Source organism: Bombina bombina, chromosome 3, assembly GCF_027579735.1.
Source record: "Bombina bombina isolate aBomBom1 chromosome 3, aBomBom1.pri, whole genome shotgun sequence".
In the NCBI taxonomy this organism is placed as follows: domain Eukaryota; kingdom Metazoa; phylum Chordata; class Amphibia; order Anura; family Bombinatoridae; genus Bombina; species Bombina bombina.
In genome coordinates this window covers 1026420491-1026438266 of record NC_069501.1, presented here as the reverse complement: position 1 = coordinate 1026438266, position 17776 = coordinate 1026420491, and the positions used below count along the sequence as shown (strand labels likewise).

The window sequence follows — 17776 nt, the reverse complement described above, 5'->3', positions numbered from 1 at the left end:
GGACTCCTTCAGGGAAGCTGGATGTCTGACTGTAAAAACTACTGCGCAACTAGAGCGCGAAAATAGGCCCCTCCCACCATGCACTCAAAGTGAAAGGGCCATAAATAACTACTCCTAGGAGAAATCTAGTCAGCCATGTGGAAAACTAGGCCCCAAATAAAGATTTATCACCCTAAGTAAAAAACATTTTTTAAATATCATGCAAACGTTTTACATACTAAGTAATAAGAGCAAGTAACATGAATATTACCCTTTACTGCAAGCATGATCCCAGTCGTTTGTTAAATCACTGTAATCAGGCTTACCTTAAATATATCAGGCACTGTCAGCATTTTCTAGACCTTACCTCTCTAGAAAAAAAATATACTGAACATACCTCAGAGCAGTTAATTCTGCAGGCCATTCCCCCAGCTGAAGTTTTCCCATACTCTTCAGTTATGTGTGATAACAGCAGTGGACCTTAGTTACAACATGCTAAGATCATCAAAAACCTCAGGCAGAACTCTTCTTCTAATTTCTGCCTGAGGGAAAAACAGTACAACGCCGGTACCATTTAAAAATAAACTTTTGATTGAAGATAAACTACACTAAATCACCACATATCTCTTGATACTTCCTTTCTTGTCGAGAGCTGCAAGAGAATGACTGGGAGTGGAAGTTAGGGGAGGAGCTATATAGACAGCTGTGGGTGATCCTCTTGCAGCTTCCTGTTGGGAAGGAGAATATCCCACAAGTAATGGATGAATCCGTGGACTGGATACACCTTACAAGAGAAAACAAGCACTTCATTACTACCATACCGGACCTTTATCGCCTCTCCTGATCCCTGTGAGTTAACTACGATCCTGCCCGACAAGCTGGAAGGATCTGCTCCTGACACAATCACACAACAATCCCACACAGCTCATTTTCTACTGCCACATGGCGAGACTGAGAAAAACATACACAAAGGCAGAAGTTTAAGAAGCGCAATGTCTCAGAAGATATGTCTAAGTTGGGTTTTTATAATCCTCTTCTATGTGGGACTAATACAATAACTCTTGCTCATATCTTTGAACCGACACCCACATGGCGCCTGAAAAAAAAAATATACTTGCCCTGAACATCATCTCTTCCCGGGGCAAACATTGGAGTGCCGTTTGTTTATGCCATCATCAAACACCTCATTTTACTGAACTGCTCCACTCAGCAAATACAAAGAGGCTTATCTGAGACTACAGAGTTTGTGCGCAAGCAAAAACCAGGGGCTGATTTAGCACATATAGCTGTGTTCCTGATTTGATGATGGTGTTGGATTACCCAGAGTTGCTTAGTTATATTTTGTTAGGTTTACACTATTACATACCAGTGAAAATTTACTTTTATTTGTTAAGTTAGAATTCCTCCAATAGAATGTAGGCTTATGCTCTAGATAAACACATCGTAATGAGGCTTCAGATACAATAGCACTTCTAAAACATAACAAAATGACCCTATGGGTCACAATTCTACGTTATACATAGTGACCCATTGTTATGAGGTCATTGTTATGTTTTAGAAGTGCTATTGTACCTGAAGCCTCATTACGATGTGTTTATCTAGAGCATAAGCCTACATAAGATCACACTATTCTTTCTACATACCCTTACAGAAGCTTGTTATAAATTTAGCCACAATAAGGTGTAAATGTTTACTTATAAATATAACTTTCTCACTCGTGGCTAGCGGCCGTAGAGATGGAGGAGACTAAAATAAAAATCTCATGTTTTAAACACCATCACAAACCCATATATATTAGAAGATGCCTGCTTACTCATGACTCCCATAAGGTAAATTGCCTCTACTATTTAGCTTTCTCCATCTCAATACAAGAGCTAAATCTCTGTTTTATATTCTCTATGAGGAAATTGTATTACACCCCACTACATTGTTCACCCCATCACAAAAGGTTATATGTCTTGTACTACTACATTGTATTTGCCACTATAGGCCTTCTTCACATTTTTCCTATGAAGTTTTTATTTGCCAGGTGACTGTTTATTCTAAAATGCTAATAGATGGTTTGGTTTTGGCCTTTAATCTGCATAATCTACACTATTCCGTTTATATATTTTTATTTTATCTGTATATTAACCCTATATTGTTCTATTATACCTTCAACTTATATATTTGCCCATAGGTCACTGCAGGAAATTTGTAGGAAGCCAAAAACAGTGCTGAAACATAACAGCAGAGGAGCTGGAATAGGAGTATATCGAACCAACAGGCAGAGGCAAAAAACAAGTACCTGCGACTCCCGTGGCAAGGCTTGTGACGAAATCCCAACAGGCAAAATATATGCTACTACCAAATACATCCCCACCAACAAGAAATTGTACTTTTACTAAATATGATGCACATCTTCATTCTTCACCACCTCCAGCAGAGGCAAAGACAAGACAGAGGTATGAGTGAGGTGGGAGGGGTTTTATTGAGCTCTTAGTTTGGAAGATCTTTACCTCCTCCTAGTGGTAGGGGGAGTAATTGATCGTGGACTCTCACCACCTGTATATAAAAAAAAAAAAAAAAACTTTAAAAATGATATGCTCTTCTATTATCAGATTGACTTCATTCTCTTGGTATCATTTCTTTAAATAATACCATGACAAAGCAAATTTGATAATAGAACTACATTGGAAGCGTGTTTTTCAAATCCATGCTCTAAATCACAAAAAAAAATTGGGGTTTCATTTGGCGTATGAGTCCTGAGGCCAAAAACTGAATAACCCTACCTTATAGTATGTTATGAGGCCTCATGCCCTTAAGTTTTTTTTTTTTTTTATAAAAGCACTAATCCAATTAAAATTTTCTAACACGCCAGTGCACTTTAAAGGAATAGACTAGTCAAAATTAAAACGCTCATGATTTAGACAGAGCATGCAATTTTAAGCAACTTTCTAAATTTCTCCCATTCATTTTTCTTCATTCGCTTGTACTCTTTATTTGAAGATAAGCTTAGAAGCCGTCCCATTTTTGATTCAGCACCTCAGTAGCACTTGCTGATTGGTGGCTACACTTAGAAACTAATCAGAAAGTACTACCCGGGTGCTGAACCAAAAATGGGCTGGCTCCTATGCTTACATTCTTGCTTTTTCAAATAAAGATAGCAATAGAACAAAGAAAATTTGATAATAGGAGTAAATTAGAACGTTGCTTAAAATTGCATGGTGTAGTTGAATCATGAAAGTTTAATTTTGACTAGATTACCCCTTTAAAGCATGTTTTTGTTTTGTTAAACAAGAAAAAACAAAACTGACAGGTATGCCCCTTTTCTGTATTAAACACATTGCTGAAAGATTAAAGTATGGAGTTTGTGTGCAGATTCATACAGTTCCTTACCTATAGGGACAAAGGGAGATTCCTGGGACTTCCTCAGCAGTTTACTGGAAGCGGAGTCAGGCTCCCCTGGTGTAAAGCTATCTGAAGACATCGTTTCTGTTCTGTAAGGGATGGAAATAAAAAATAGTTTGTTACAACAAGAGCAAAAAGTGATTAGCGGCATTTGAGTCAACCTAATTACTGCTATACAAACATGTGTACGCACATATTTAACCCCTCCATTAGTCAAAAATAGACATGCTATGAATTAACCTATAACAGGGCAATCAATTCACCCTCTAAGAATTTTGGGCAGAAATGACCACATCCCCTATTGCCAGTTTAAAAGGTGACTCCACTTACTGACCCCTTCAATCAGAATGTAAAGAATAGGGTGGATAGAAATTAAAGGGACAGTCTACACCTTAGTCATCTTAAAGTCTTACTTTAGATTAAGCTGCAAATATCTTCTTGCACCCTTTTATATATCATGCAGCAGTAACAGTAAAAAAAAAAAAGTTACTGCAGAATACCATTGACAGTCTGTTTAATCCAATTAGTGAGTCTTCTGTAACTAGTGAAGCCTTTAATGCAGCCAAGATCATTATGTCATTAGTGGGCAGAGCTTGGCCGCCATTTCAAAGTGACCAGAAACCATAGTAATTTAAAATAACTTTTTTACCGTTACTGCTGCATGATATTGATAGGGTGCAGGAGGATATTTGAGCTTAAAGTGAAAGTAAATCCTAGCGTTTTACAAACGCTAGGATTTACTATTGAAACAAATAAAGGGCACTTTCATTCATGAAGTATAAGATACGTCATGTAGATAGCTCCTTTATTTGATTTAATCGATTGCCGCTCTTAGCTCCTACAGCAGCGCATGGCTTAAAAAAAAAATTGGGCGTTAAGCCGTGGACTGCTGTAGGAGCTAAGAGCGGCGATCGATTGAATCAAATAAAGGAGCTTTCTACATGAAGTATCTTACTTCATGAATGAAAGTGCCCTTTGTTTCAATAGTAAATCCTAGCGTTTGTAAAACCCCATGGGAGTAAGCACAATGTTATCTATATGACACACAAACTATTACTGTCCAACTGTGAAAAACTTTCAAAATGCACTGAGCTAAGTGGCGGTTTTCAACGGTTTAGAAATCAGTTTGAGCAATACCTAGGTTTAGCTTTTCAAAATTACCACCAAGGGAACAAAGCAAAGTTAATGATAAGTCAATTGGAAAGTTGTTTAAAAGTGCCTGCCCTATCTGAATCATGAAAGTTTAATTTTGACTAGACTGTCCCTTTAACCCCTTGAGTGCTAACGACAGCTCTGAGCCGTCGTAGAGTTTCCCACTCTGGTGCTAACGATGGCTCAGAGTCGTCGCTAGCACTCTCCCACCTTGAGGGAGATCTGGGGGCTCCCACCCGCTCTAGACTGCTATATGCAGGAAACTTCTGCGCTTAGGCTAACACTGAATGCCCTATTAATGCCTACCCACACGCTATACTTCTTTTAAAAAGTAATTCACTTTGAATTAACAATTAGGCTATGTATTGTGCGGTATTCCCCAAGCGATCTCGAACTGAGGAACATAACTGACTGGGGTCCATTATTATCTGACACGTGTTACTTGTTGAATATATCTGTGTCCACTATTTTCGGTTTGGACTACTTTTTTATTGTTCAACTTTTTATGAAACACCTTTTACTGTGATATTAATTTGTTTGGGAGACGTCCCAGATTATTGTGCTGATTAGGCTTCATATACCTTTATTGACCAACTTAAATTATTAAATGGTATTAACTACTTAGATATCTTAAGCTTTCTTTTAGCACACCCACTACTATTCACTGTGTTTGGCAATACTTGTTTTCCCTAATAGAGAAGGAGTTAGGGTTTTTGAGGTGCATGATACCTTCAGCTTAGCGCATTTTCTACATTGTTTTGTGATAAACCTAGGAGGTTCATATGCTAATTTCTTAGATCTTGAAGGCCGCCTCTTATCTGAAGGCAATTTGACAGTTTTTCACCATTAGAGGGCGTTCGTTCATGTGTGCCATATAGATAACACTGTGCTCACGCACGTAGAGTTACCATTCATTGGCTAAAATGCAAAGTCTGTCAAAAGAACTGAAATAAGGGGCAGTTTGCAGAAGCTTAGATCAAAGAGGTAAAAAGTGTAAGGGACACTGAACCCACATTTTTTCCTTTCGTGATTCAGATAAAGCATGCAATTTTAAACAACTTTCTAATTTACTCCTATTAATTTTCTTCGTTCTCTTCCTTTCTTTATTTGAAAAAGGCAGCTAAGCTATTTTTTTGGTTCAGAACCATGGAAAGCACTTTTTTATTGGTAGGTGAATTTACCCACCAATCAGCAAGAACAACACAGTGTGTTCACCAAAAATGGGCTGGCACCTAAACTTACATTCTTGCATTTCAAATAAAGATACCAAGAGAATGAAAAGAATTTAATAGGAGTAAATTACAAAGTTGCTTAAAATTGCATGCTCTATCTGAATCACGATAGAAAACAGAATTTATGTTTACCTGATAAATTTCTTTCTCCTAAGGTGTGTCCGGTCCACGGCTTCATCCTTACTTGTGGGATATTTTCTTCCCCAACAGGAAATGGCAAAGAGAGCACACAGCAAGAGCTGTCCATATAGCCCCCCCTCTGGCTCCGCCCCCCAGTCATTCGACCGACGGTTAGGAGAAAAAGGAGAAACTATAGGGTGCCGTGGTGACTGTAGTGTATGGAATAAAAATTTTAAACCTGACTAAAAGCCAGGGCGGGCCGTGGACCGGACACACCGTAGGAGAAAGAAATTTATCATTTAAACATAAATTCTGTTTTCTCCTACATTGGTGTGTCCGGTCCATGGCTTCATCCTTACTTGTGGGAACCAATACCAAAGCTTTAGGACACGGCTGAAGGGAGGGAACAAGACAGGTTACCTAAACGGAAGGCACCACGGCTTGCAAAACCTTTCTCCCAAAAACAGCCTCCGAAGAAGCATACGTATCGAATTTGTAAAATTTGGCAAAAGTATGCAGAGAAGACCAAGTCGCTGCCTTACAGATCTGATCAACAGAAGCCTCGTTCTTGAAGGCCCATGTGGAAGCCACAGCTCTAGTAGAGTGAGCTGTAATTCGTTCAGGAGGCTGCCGTCCGGCAGTCTCATAAGCCAATCGGATGATACTTTTCATCCAAAAAGAAAGAGGTAGCAGTAGCTTTCTGCCCTCTCCTCTTACCAGAATAAACGACAAACAAGGATGATGTCTGTCTGAAATCCTTTGTTGCTTCTAAATAGAATTTTAAAGCACGGACCACATCTAGGTTGTGTAACAAACGTTCCTTCTTTGAAACTGGATTCGGACACAGAGAAGGAACAACTATCTCCTGGTTAATATTCCTGTTGGAAACCACCTTTGGAAGAAAATCAGGCTTGGTACGTAAAACTACCTTATCTGTATGGAATACCAGATAGGGAGAAGTACACTGCAAAGCAGATAATTCAGAAACTCTTCTAGCAGAAGAAATAGCAACCAAAAACAGAACTTTCCAAGATAGTAACTTGATATCTATGGAATGTAAGGGTTCAAACGGAACCCCCTGAAGAACTGAAAGAACTAAATTTAAACTCCAAGGAGGAGTCATAGATCTGTAGACAGGCTTGATTCTAACCGCCTGTACATCTGGCACGGCTGCCAGACGTTTGTGTAACAAAACAGACAGAGCAGATATCTGTCCTTTTAAAGAACTAGATGACAAACCTTTATCCAAACCCTCTTGGAGAAAGGAAAGTATCCTAGGAATTTTAATTTTACTCCAAGAGAATCCCTTGGATTCACACCAACGGATATATTTTTGCCATATCTTATGGTAAATTTTCCTAGTTACAGGTTTTCTGGCTTGAACCAGAGTATCTATAACTGAATCTGAAAACCCACGCTTAGACAGAATCAAGCATTCAATTTCCAAGCAGTCAGTTGCAGAGAGACTAGATTTGGATGTTCGAATGGACCTTGTACTAGAAGATCCTGTCTCAAAGGTAGCTTCCATGGTGGAGCCGATGACATATTCACCAGGTCTGCATACCAAGTCCTGCGTGGCCATGCAGGAGCTATTAGAATCAGAGGCCTTCTCCTGTTTGATCCTGGCTACAAGCCTGGGAAGGAGAGGGAACGGTGGAAACACATAAGCTAGATTGAACGACCAAGGCGCCACCAATGCATCCACTAGTGTCGCCTTGGGATCCCTGGATCTGGACCCGTATCGGGGAACCTTGGAGTTCTGACGAGACGCCATCAGATCCATATCTGGAGTGCCCCATAGTTGAGTTAACTGGGCAAAAACCTCCGGGTGGAGTTCCCACTCCCCCGGATGGAAAGTCTGACGACTCAAATAATCCGCCTCCCAGTTGTCTACTCCTGGGATGTGAATTGCAGATAGGTGGCAGGAGTGATCCTCCCCCCATTTGATGATCTTGGATACCTCTCTCATCGCTAAGGAACTCCTTGCTCCCCCCTGATGATTGATGTACGCTACAGTTGTCATGTTGTCCGACTGAAATCTAATGAATCTGGCCTTCGCTAGGTGAGGCCAGGCCAGGAGCGAATTGAATATCGCTCTCAGTTCCAAAATGTTTATCGGGAGGAGAGACTCTTCCCGAGACCATAGACCCTGAGCTTTCAGGGAGTCCCAGACCGCGCCCCAGCCTAAGAGACTGGCGTCGGTCGTGACGATGACCCACTCTGGTCTGCGGAAACTCATTCCCTAAGACAGGTGATCCTGAGTCAACCACCAGCGGAGTGAGTCTCTGGTTACCTGGTCTACTTGAATATGGGGAGACAAGTCTGCATAATCCCCATTCCACTGTTTGAGCATGCAAAGTTGTAATGGTCTTAGATGAATTCGAGCAAAAGGAACCACGTCCATTGCTGCAACCATTAATCCTATTACCTCCATGCACTGAGCTATGGAAGGCTGAGGAATAGATTGAAGAACTTGACAAGCGTTTAGAAGCTTTAATTTTCTGACCTCTGTCAGGAAAATCTTCATTTCTACAGAATCTATTGTTCCCAGAAAGGGAACCCTTGTGGACGGGGACAGGGAACTCTTTTCTATGTTCACCTTCCACCCGTGAGACCTGAGAAAGGCTAAAACAATGTCTGTATGAGCCCTTGTCTTGGAAAGGGACGACGCTTGGATTAGAATGTCGTCTAGGTAAGGTGCTACAGCAATGCCCCTCGGCCTTAGAACCGCTAGAAGGGACCCTAGCACCTTTGTGAAATTTCTGGGAGCAGTGGCTAAACCGAATGGAAGAGCCACGAACTGGTAATGTTTGTCCAGAAAGGCGAACCTCAGGAATGGATGATGATCTTTGTGGATAGGAATATGCAGGTACGCATCCTTTAAGTCCACGGTAGTCATATATTGACCCTCCTGGATTGTTGGCAAAATTGTCCAAATAGTTTCCATTTTGAATGATGGAACTCTGAGGAATTTGTTTAGAATTTTTAAATCCAGAATTGGCCTGAAAGTTCCCTCTTTTTTGGGAACTACAAACAGGTTTGAGTAAAAACCCAGACCTTGTTCCGCTGTTGGAACTGGGTGTATCACTCCCATCTTTAATAGGTCTCCTACGCAATGTAAGAATGCCTGTCTCTTTATCTGGTCTGAAGATAAGCGAGACACGTGAAACCTTCCCCTTGGAGGAAGTTCCTTGAACTCTAGAAGATACCCCTGAGAGACTATTTCTAGTGCCCAGGGATCCGGAACATCTCTTGCCCAAGCCTGAGCAAAGAGAGAAAGTCTGCCCCCTACTAGATCCGGTCCCGGATCGGGGGCTACCCCTTCATGCTGTCTTGGTAGCAGCAGCAGGCTTCTTGGCCTGTTTACCCTTGTTCCAGCCTTGCAATGGTTTCCATGCTGGTTTAGGCTTGGAAGCGTTACCCTCTTGTCTAGAGGCTGCAGAGTTAGTAGTCGGTCTGTTCCTGAAGTTGCGAAAGGAACGAAAATTAGATTTGTTCTTAGCCTTGAAAGGCCTATCCTGAGGGAGGGCATGGCCCTTTCCCCCAGTGATGTCTGAAATAATCTCCTTCAATTCCGGCCCGAAGAGGGTCTTACCCTTGAAAGGAATATTAAGCAATTTTGTTTTGGACGACACATCCGCCGACCAAGATTTTAGCCAAAGCGCTCTGTGCGCCACTATTGCAAAACCTGAATTTTTCGCCGCTAACTTAGCCAATTGAAAAGCGGCATCCAAAATAAAGGAATTAGCCAACTTTAGTGCGTGAATTCTGTCCATGACTTCATCATATGGAGTCTCCTTTTGGAGCAAATTTTCTAGTTCCTCGAACCAAAAAGACGCTGCCGTGGTGACAGGAATAATGCATGAAAATGGTTGCAGAAGGAAACCTTGCTGAACAAATATCTTTTTAAGCAATCCTTCCCGTTTTTTATCCATAGGATCTTTGAAAGCGCAACTGTCCTCGATAGGAATAGTTGTGCGCTTGGCTAATGTTGAAACTGCCCCCTCAACCTTAGGGACCGTTTGCCATGCGTCCCTTCTGGGGTCGACAATGGGGAACATTTTCTTAAAAATAGGAGGTGGAACAAAAGGTATACCTGGCTTCTCCCACTCCTTAGTCACTATGTCCGCCACCCTCTTGGGTATCGGAAAGGCATCAGCGTGCACAGGGATCTCTAAGAATTTGTCCATTTTGCACAACTTCTCTGGAATCACCAAAGAATCACAATCATCAAGAGTAGTTAGCACCTCCTTAAGCAGGGCGTGGAGATGTTCTAACTTAAACGCCACAATATCAGGTTCTACCTGCTGAGAAACTTTTCCTGAATCAGAAATTTCTCCCTCAGACAGACCCTCCCTCACTGCCAATTCAGATTGATGTGAGGGTATAACAGATAAATTATCGTCAGCGCCAACTTGCTCATCCTATGTATTTAAAACTGAGCAATCACACTTTCTGGGAAATGCTGGCAGTTTGGATAAAAGATTTGCTATAGAATTATCCATTACTGCAGTTAATTGTTGCATAGTAACAAGCATTGGCACGCTAGATGAACTAGATATCGCCTGCGCGGGCAAAACTGGTGTTGACACAGAAGGAGAGGATGATGAGCTATCCCCACTACCTTCATTTGAGGAATCATCTTGGGCAACCTTATTAAATGTGACAGTACTGTCCTTACTTTGTTTGGACGCCATGGCACAATTTGCACATACATTTAAAGGGGGAACCACCTTGGCCTCCATACACACAGAACATATGCTATCTGAAGGTACAGACATGTTAGACAGAATTTGGCAGGCTATTAATGCAATAAAAAGGTTTTTAAACAAAACCGTTACTGTCTCTTTAAATAATAAAAAGAGCACACTTTATTTCTGAATGTTTGAAAAACTATGAAGGAAATATCCGATCTTTACAAAATTTACACCCCAGTGTCTTAATGCTTTGAAAGTATTGCACCCCAAATTTCAAGTCTCTAAACCCTTAAATGAGCAAACCGGAGCTAATTGTTCAATTTACTGGTTAAAACACACTACGGTCCCTGCCACAGACTTTGCTGCGGCTTTTACCTTCCTTAGGGGTTATTCACCACAGAAATAAGCCTTCCTGAGTCCGTTTTTTAGCCACAGGACCCTCTCACATGAAGCTGCATGCACTGCCTCTAGAAGTAACTGCGCAACTGAGGCGCGAAAATGAGGCCTCCTCCCTCTGCATACCAGAGGGAAGGGGCCTTCCTGACTAGATTAGGCGTCTAAACAACTGCCAGGCATAATAAAAACGTTCCCAAAAGTGTTTCCAAATTCACAAAACACTCCAAAGTCAAATAAATATGATGTAAACCAATCGATTTAGCCCACAATAGTGTCAACCAGTATAGAGCCCATTTTATAAGCCTTAATTCTGTTATGAGTCTAAGAAAATGGCTTACCGATCCCATAAGGGAAAACTGACAGTCTTCTAGCATTACTATGTCTTGTTAGAAAAGAGACTGGTCATACCTGGAGCAGAAAAGTCTGCAAACTGTTCCCCCCAACTGAAGTTCTCTGGTTTCAACAGTCCTGCGTGGGAACAGCAATGGATTTTAGTTACTGGTGCTAAAATCATACTCCTCTTTTAACAGAACTCTTCATCACTTTCTGTTGTAGAGTAAATAGTACAAACTGGCACTATTTTAAAATAACAAACTCTTGATAGAAGAAATAAAACTACAACTAACACCACATACTCTTTACCATCCCCGTAGAGATGCTACTTGTTCAGAGCGGCAAAGAGAATGACTGGGGGGCGGAGCCAGAGGGGGGGGCTATATGGACAGCTCTTGCTGTGTGCTCTCTTTACCATTTCCTGTTGGGGAAGAGAATATCCCACAAGTAAGGATGAAGCCGTGGGCCGGACACACCAATGTAGGAGAAATTGGGTTCAGTGTCCCTTTAATATAACTGTCTTGGTTATGACAAACTAGGGAATGGGTAATAAAGGGATTATCGATATTTTAAAACAATAAAAATTCTGGTGTAGATTGTCCCTTTAACTCCAGTTTTAACAAATTTTACCATGAGAATAAAGTGTATGGGGGGGGGGGGATTCTACAAAATACACTTCTGCTGCATAAACCAAATCATTTTAAATAGGCAGCTCTTCAAGGCCTCTTGACAGAACTGAAATATTGTCACAAGCAAATGCTAATCTTGCAGCATGCCTAGCTGGTATGCCAACCCTAGCTGAACTCCATTAGCTATCTTCAAAGTTATTTCCACAGTTGGCTGGAGAGAATTAAATTTCTCTATTATGTATTTAAAAGCACATTTTAAAAACTACATCATTTTATAAATGAGCATAAAATATTACTCAATAGGGAGACTGCATTCTACAACCTAAAAAATATCTTGATTTAAGATATGAGAAATAGGTTTTCACAATTGGCAGTTTTAAATCTTAAGGGACCAGTAAATACAGTAGATTTGCATTATCAATAAATGAATGATAAAAAGACAATGCAATAGCACTTGTCTGAACTTCAAATGAGTAGTAGATTTTTTTCTAACAAATTTCAAAGTTATGTCTATTTCCACTCCTTTTGTATCATGTGACAGCCATCAGCCAATCACAAAAGCATATATACGTATATTCTGAATTTTTGCACATGCTCAGTAGGAGCTGGTCACTCAAAAAAAAATATATAAATATAAAAAAAGACTGCACATTTTGTTAATGAAAGTAAATAGGAAAGTTGTTTAAAATGTGCATGCTCTATTTGAATTATTTAAGTTTAATTTTGAATTCAGTGTTCCTTTAACTTTTTAAAGTCTATAAATGTGTCACATTTTGGAAAGACTTTCTGCATATAGAGGTCATTTATTTGTAAACTGTTTCTTTAAAAATATTAACAACAAAATGTAATGATTTGAAACGATGAATGTTATGTGAATGTAGCATTATTAAATTGTAACCGATTCAAAACTAAGTCATCTTTTTATATAGCATGCAGTTTTTTTCTTTGCTGTCCAACCAAACTGTTCAACACAGACACATAGCTTGAAACCCAAACCCAAAAATTTTCTTTCATGATTTGGATAGAGAATACAATTTTAAACAATAACATTCCAATTTACTTCTATGATCTAATTTCCTTCATTCTTTAGATATCCTTTGTTGAAGAAATAGCAATGCACATGGGTGAGCCAATCACGAGGCATCTATGTGCAGCTACCAATCAGCAGCTTCTGAGCCTATCTAGATATGCTTTTCAGCAAACAATATCAAGAGAATGAAGCAAATTAGATAGTAGAGGTAAATTAGAAAGTTGTTTAAATTTGCTTGCTCTTTTTAAATTACGAAAGAAAAATTGGGGTTTCATGGCCCTTTAAGTCCCACTGAGGTGCAGCAACACATTGCAACACTAAAGCAGGGTAAAATTGGTGAATGGCAGCATATGTAGGTAGCTATTCATGAGAAATGGCTCACCAAGAGGAACCTCAGCTATGTGTACTTACAAAGGGTTTAAAACGTTTTTTTTGCATTAGAATGCCCAAACATCTGCTGTCAGAGCAGATACCCATGTCCCAAATATAAAACAGATTTGCTAAAATTGTGTAATACTCTTTATAGATGCAACAAGGAAGGGCTTGACAAACCCAGGAGCTTGGCTGCTAGAATTTTACCCCTGGCTTCAAATAAGTTTGGCTCCTAAATGTTAAACAGATTTCTTGACCCCCGCAATAAAGGTATGCACTACAACAGTTACCTTAGAGCAGTGATTTTTAACCTTTTTTTGCTGTGGCACACTTTTTTACATTAAAAAAATCCTGTGGCACACCACCATCCCAAAATTAAAAAAAAAAAAAATCACACATTGTAGCCTAATACAGCATATATATATATATACACATACACACAAACACACACATACTGTATGTATTGTGCTGTTATGCCCTGCCTCCTACAAACTACCCCTGCACTGGGAGTAAAAAACAAGCAAAGTTTAAAAAATATGTCACACTGTTGTCAGTCTGCTGTGGCACACCTAAGGATCTCAAACGGCACACTAGTGTGCCACGGCACACTGGTTGAAAAACACTGCCTTAGAGCACAGCACTGGGAACAAGTACAGTACATAGAGCTGCTTCTCAACACACTGCTGTTTTTACCGAATGGATCCACTACAGCTCCACAACCACAGAAACTCAGCTGAAAATGTACACAAGGCTCAGAAAATAGCAACTCTGGAAATGTTATCTTCCCAGCAGTTCATGACCACCCACCTTACTAGCCCACCCAACACTGCCAACAGAATTGGGGGGGGGGGCATTTAAACAGTAAATACATGTTATATATAACAATTCAAAGCAAAGTTTAGCCTGAAAATAAGCTTTTTTTTTTTTTTTTTTTAAATACTAAAGACAGAAGGGTACAGTTTTGTTTTCTATAAAGTAATGGGGGCCTCCATATTAAAACTTAGGTTTTCCTTTATCTAATCTTGTCTGTTGATGACAATTAAGAACAGACAAAGTGAGCAAGCAACGGCTGTGCAGAGTGCAGAGAGTGTAAAGTTTATTTTAATCTTGCTAAATCAATCATCTACACAATCTGTCCATAAATGCCCTCAGCAGATGAAATTAGATAAGGAAAACCTAGGTTTAAACACAGTCTCAAACAGAGGAATTGGAAAACCAACAGGAAAAGGTGAGAACACAAAAAAAAAAGTTTTGAAGCGGCAAGCCAGGACAGTGGCATGGCTATATTAAAAAGTTACACAGCATCTTTATTAAAAATCATCTACACCAGAATTTGTATTGTTTAAAAAGATAGATAATCCCTTTATTACCCATTAACACATTAGTGATTGTAAACTTTACATATTTTAGTAAAGAATAGATTAGTGATTGTAAACTTTACATATTTTAGTAAAGAATAGTGATGGTAAACTTTACATATTTTAAAAGTTAAGCAATATTTTAGATGGTCTTTAAAAGGGACTGTCTAGTAAAAAAAAAAAAAAACATTCATGAGTCAGATAGAGAATGTCATTTTAAACAACTTTCCAATTTACTTTTATCTTAAGTTTTGCTTTGTTTTCTTGTTATTCTTTGTTGAAAGTTAAAACTAGGTAGGCTCATATGCCAATATCCAAGCCCTTGAAGGCAACCGCTTATATGAATGTATTTTGACATTTTTCACAACTAGAGGGCATTAGTTCATGTGTGCCATATATATATATATATATATATATATATATAACATTGTGCTCACGCCCGTTGAGTTACCTAGGAGTTAGCACTGATTGACTAAAATAAGTCTGTCAAAAGAACTGAAATAAGGGGGCAGTCTGCAGAGGCATAGCTACAAGGTAATCACAGAGGTAAAAAAGTATATTATTATAACTGTTGGTTATGCAAAACTGGGGAATGTGTAATAAAGGGATTATCTATCTTTTTAAACAAAAATTCTGGTGTAGTCTGTCCCTTTAAAGATATTATAGAGAGAAAATTACCAGGTAAAAACTGATTGCACAGAAGTGGCGTTGCCAGCGAGCAAGACAAACAGCAAGAAATATGTTGCATAGAGTAGGCTGTCCTCCCTTTTCTGTCCCACATACAGTGAAACGGCTGTGCTCCTTTTGATCAGTGGAAAAAGTAGGCAAGTCGACAAATCTACTCCATCTTTGTGTCCCCCTCCACTTGCTTTTCATCCGTGTGTAAAATCCGTGTGTAAAATTATCACAAGAACCTCATTTTAGACTGAAGCAGCGAGTCGTCTAGGGCCCTTCTATTTCCACATATCCAAAAGCGATTATCCACATCCAAGGGGCAAGTTTGAGTGAATCACACCAAGGGCAACCAGCTAGAGAAGGGGTAGTATGCAATGGCAGACTTAATTTCAGAATATTACTTACATCTCGCTCACAAGCTTGTGCCCCCAGTGTAGTCAGCTGTTCGCACCTATTCACACAAGACCAAGGGGCCAATAACTTGTGCTAGTTAGTGATAGTATATGCCACCTCACATTGAATTAAATGCAGAGAACATTATAATCAGAAGGTCACAACTAGTAAATATGCACTCATTTCAGTAACAAGCACTTAATATAATAATGCAAATGAGATTATTCAAACGTGGGTGGGCTTGGGAAGATGAAAGTGGATAAAGTGAAAACAATCTGATATATAAATATGATACATATATAGCATCCACTGTAATTCCCCCATCTTCACTATCTTTTTTGCCTCCGCCTGGAGGGTTCAAAGGGGTGAAGCCCCCTTTTAAAACCTCATTCCCCAAGGTTCACTTGGGGTGGATGCCAGAGGATCGGCGGCGCCTTCCTTGAACCCCCCAGGCGGAGGGAAAAGAAATTGTGTAGATGGGAAAATTAAAGTAAATCGGACTTTACCCAAAGCTGATTGGGTGACTACACAGGAAAAATTATATGTATTTGCTGTAAGGAAAAGGTTAAAGGGATACTGAACCCAAAAAAAAACTTTTGCGATTCATATAGAGCATGCAATTTTAAGCAACTTTCTAATTTACTCCTATTATCAATTTTTCTTCATTCTCTTGCTATCTTTATTTGAAAAAGGCATCTAAGCTTTTTTTTGTTCAGACTCTGGACAGCACTTTTTTATTGGTGGATGAATTTATCCACCAATCAGCAAGGACAACCCAGGTTGTTCACCAAAAATGGGCCGGCATCTAAACTTGCATTCTTGCATTTCAAATAAAGATACCAAGAGAATAAAGAAAATTTGTTAATTTGAGTAAATTAGAAAGTTGCTTACAATTTCATGCTCTATCTGAATCACAAAAGAAAAAATTTGGGTTCAGTGTGCCTTTAATGTAGCAAATGTACTTAGTGATGGATAAGGAAAAATTGGCATTCTAGGACAAAGAAATTAAATCATCATTATTAGTGCTTAAAGGTGGGATGCGCGTCACATTTTTTAAATGAAGCCAATAAAGAAAAAAGTATGTTTTACCGGGAGTGCCAACATTTTCTCTTTGCATTAGCACTGTAGGGGTTACCAGGAAAGCGGTTAATAACTAATGGCATTGCGGGGTTAATGACAAAAGGGATTCAATTCAGTATGTCAATAAGTGCCCTAACAGCAGTTATATAAATTTACACAACTTAGCACTTGTGGTTCTCTATCTAAATTGGACTTTATTACACAAATCATATTAAACTACAGATAGTCTTGCACGAAACACGTATGCAAATTATTGATAGTGACAGCATAGCAGGCTCTATCTTCTGAAGATCAACATGAATATTTGAGTCCGCTAGCAAATTCACAAAACAGTCACGCCCACACATACGCTACAAATGAGGCTTCTCAAAATGACTAACAATAATGTAAACACCTGCACAGACCTAGCTGCTGTCTTCTCCACACAAAAGGTTAGGTGTCAACTGTGTCAAGTTTAGCAACGGCTATTGCGCAATTGATTTATAAACTCGGGAGCCGAAAGAGGGCGCTGACTCCACACAAGCTGTTAGCCAATCGTTAGCCAGCATTCGAGACTAGCAGCAGAAAGGTATTGCAGCGGATAGGTGTCTGCCTTAGCTAACCCTGGTTAAGCCACGCCCATACTCATGTACAGCCAATGGTATTGTACTTCCGTGTGACGTTCTCCCATCAAGACGAGTCATGTTTGTTTGCTCAATTGTTTGTGTCTTGCTGTTAGAGTGCATGTGAAAAGGTTGGGCTAAATTAAAATGCGTTCCTATTTCAAAGGTTAGATGGCTGTCTTTAGTATGGTTTGTTAAATTTACAGAGACAAAATATTATTGAACTGTGTCTTTCACGTCATTTAAATGTATCAGAGCCCTTATATATAAGGGAAGACTGCCGTAATAACAACTCCCCCCACTAACTCCCAATAAAACATCTGCTACTTCCTGCTGTT

General features: G+C 39.6%; 1 protein-coding gene across 1 annotated transcript in view; it reads right to left on the bottom strand.

Annotated features, from left to right (window-relative positions):
* The window catches only part of HIGD1C (HIG1 hypoxia inducible domain family member 1C), an 83116-nt gene extending 65718 nt beyond the window's left edge, over positions 1 to 17398 (bottom strand). The window contains exons 1-2 of the mRNA XM_053708215.1: positions 17241 to 17398; positions 3358 to 3458 (exon numbers count right to left, since the gene is read on the bottom strand). Of these exons, the coding sequence (XP_053564190.1) occupies positions 3358 to 3448 (91 nt within the window). The 5' untranslated portion in view covers positions 3449 to 3458; positions 17241 to 17398. The remainder of the gene's footprint in view (positions 1 to 3357; positions 3459 to 17240) is intronic.
* Positions 17399 to 17776: the final 378 nt, after the last annotated feature.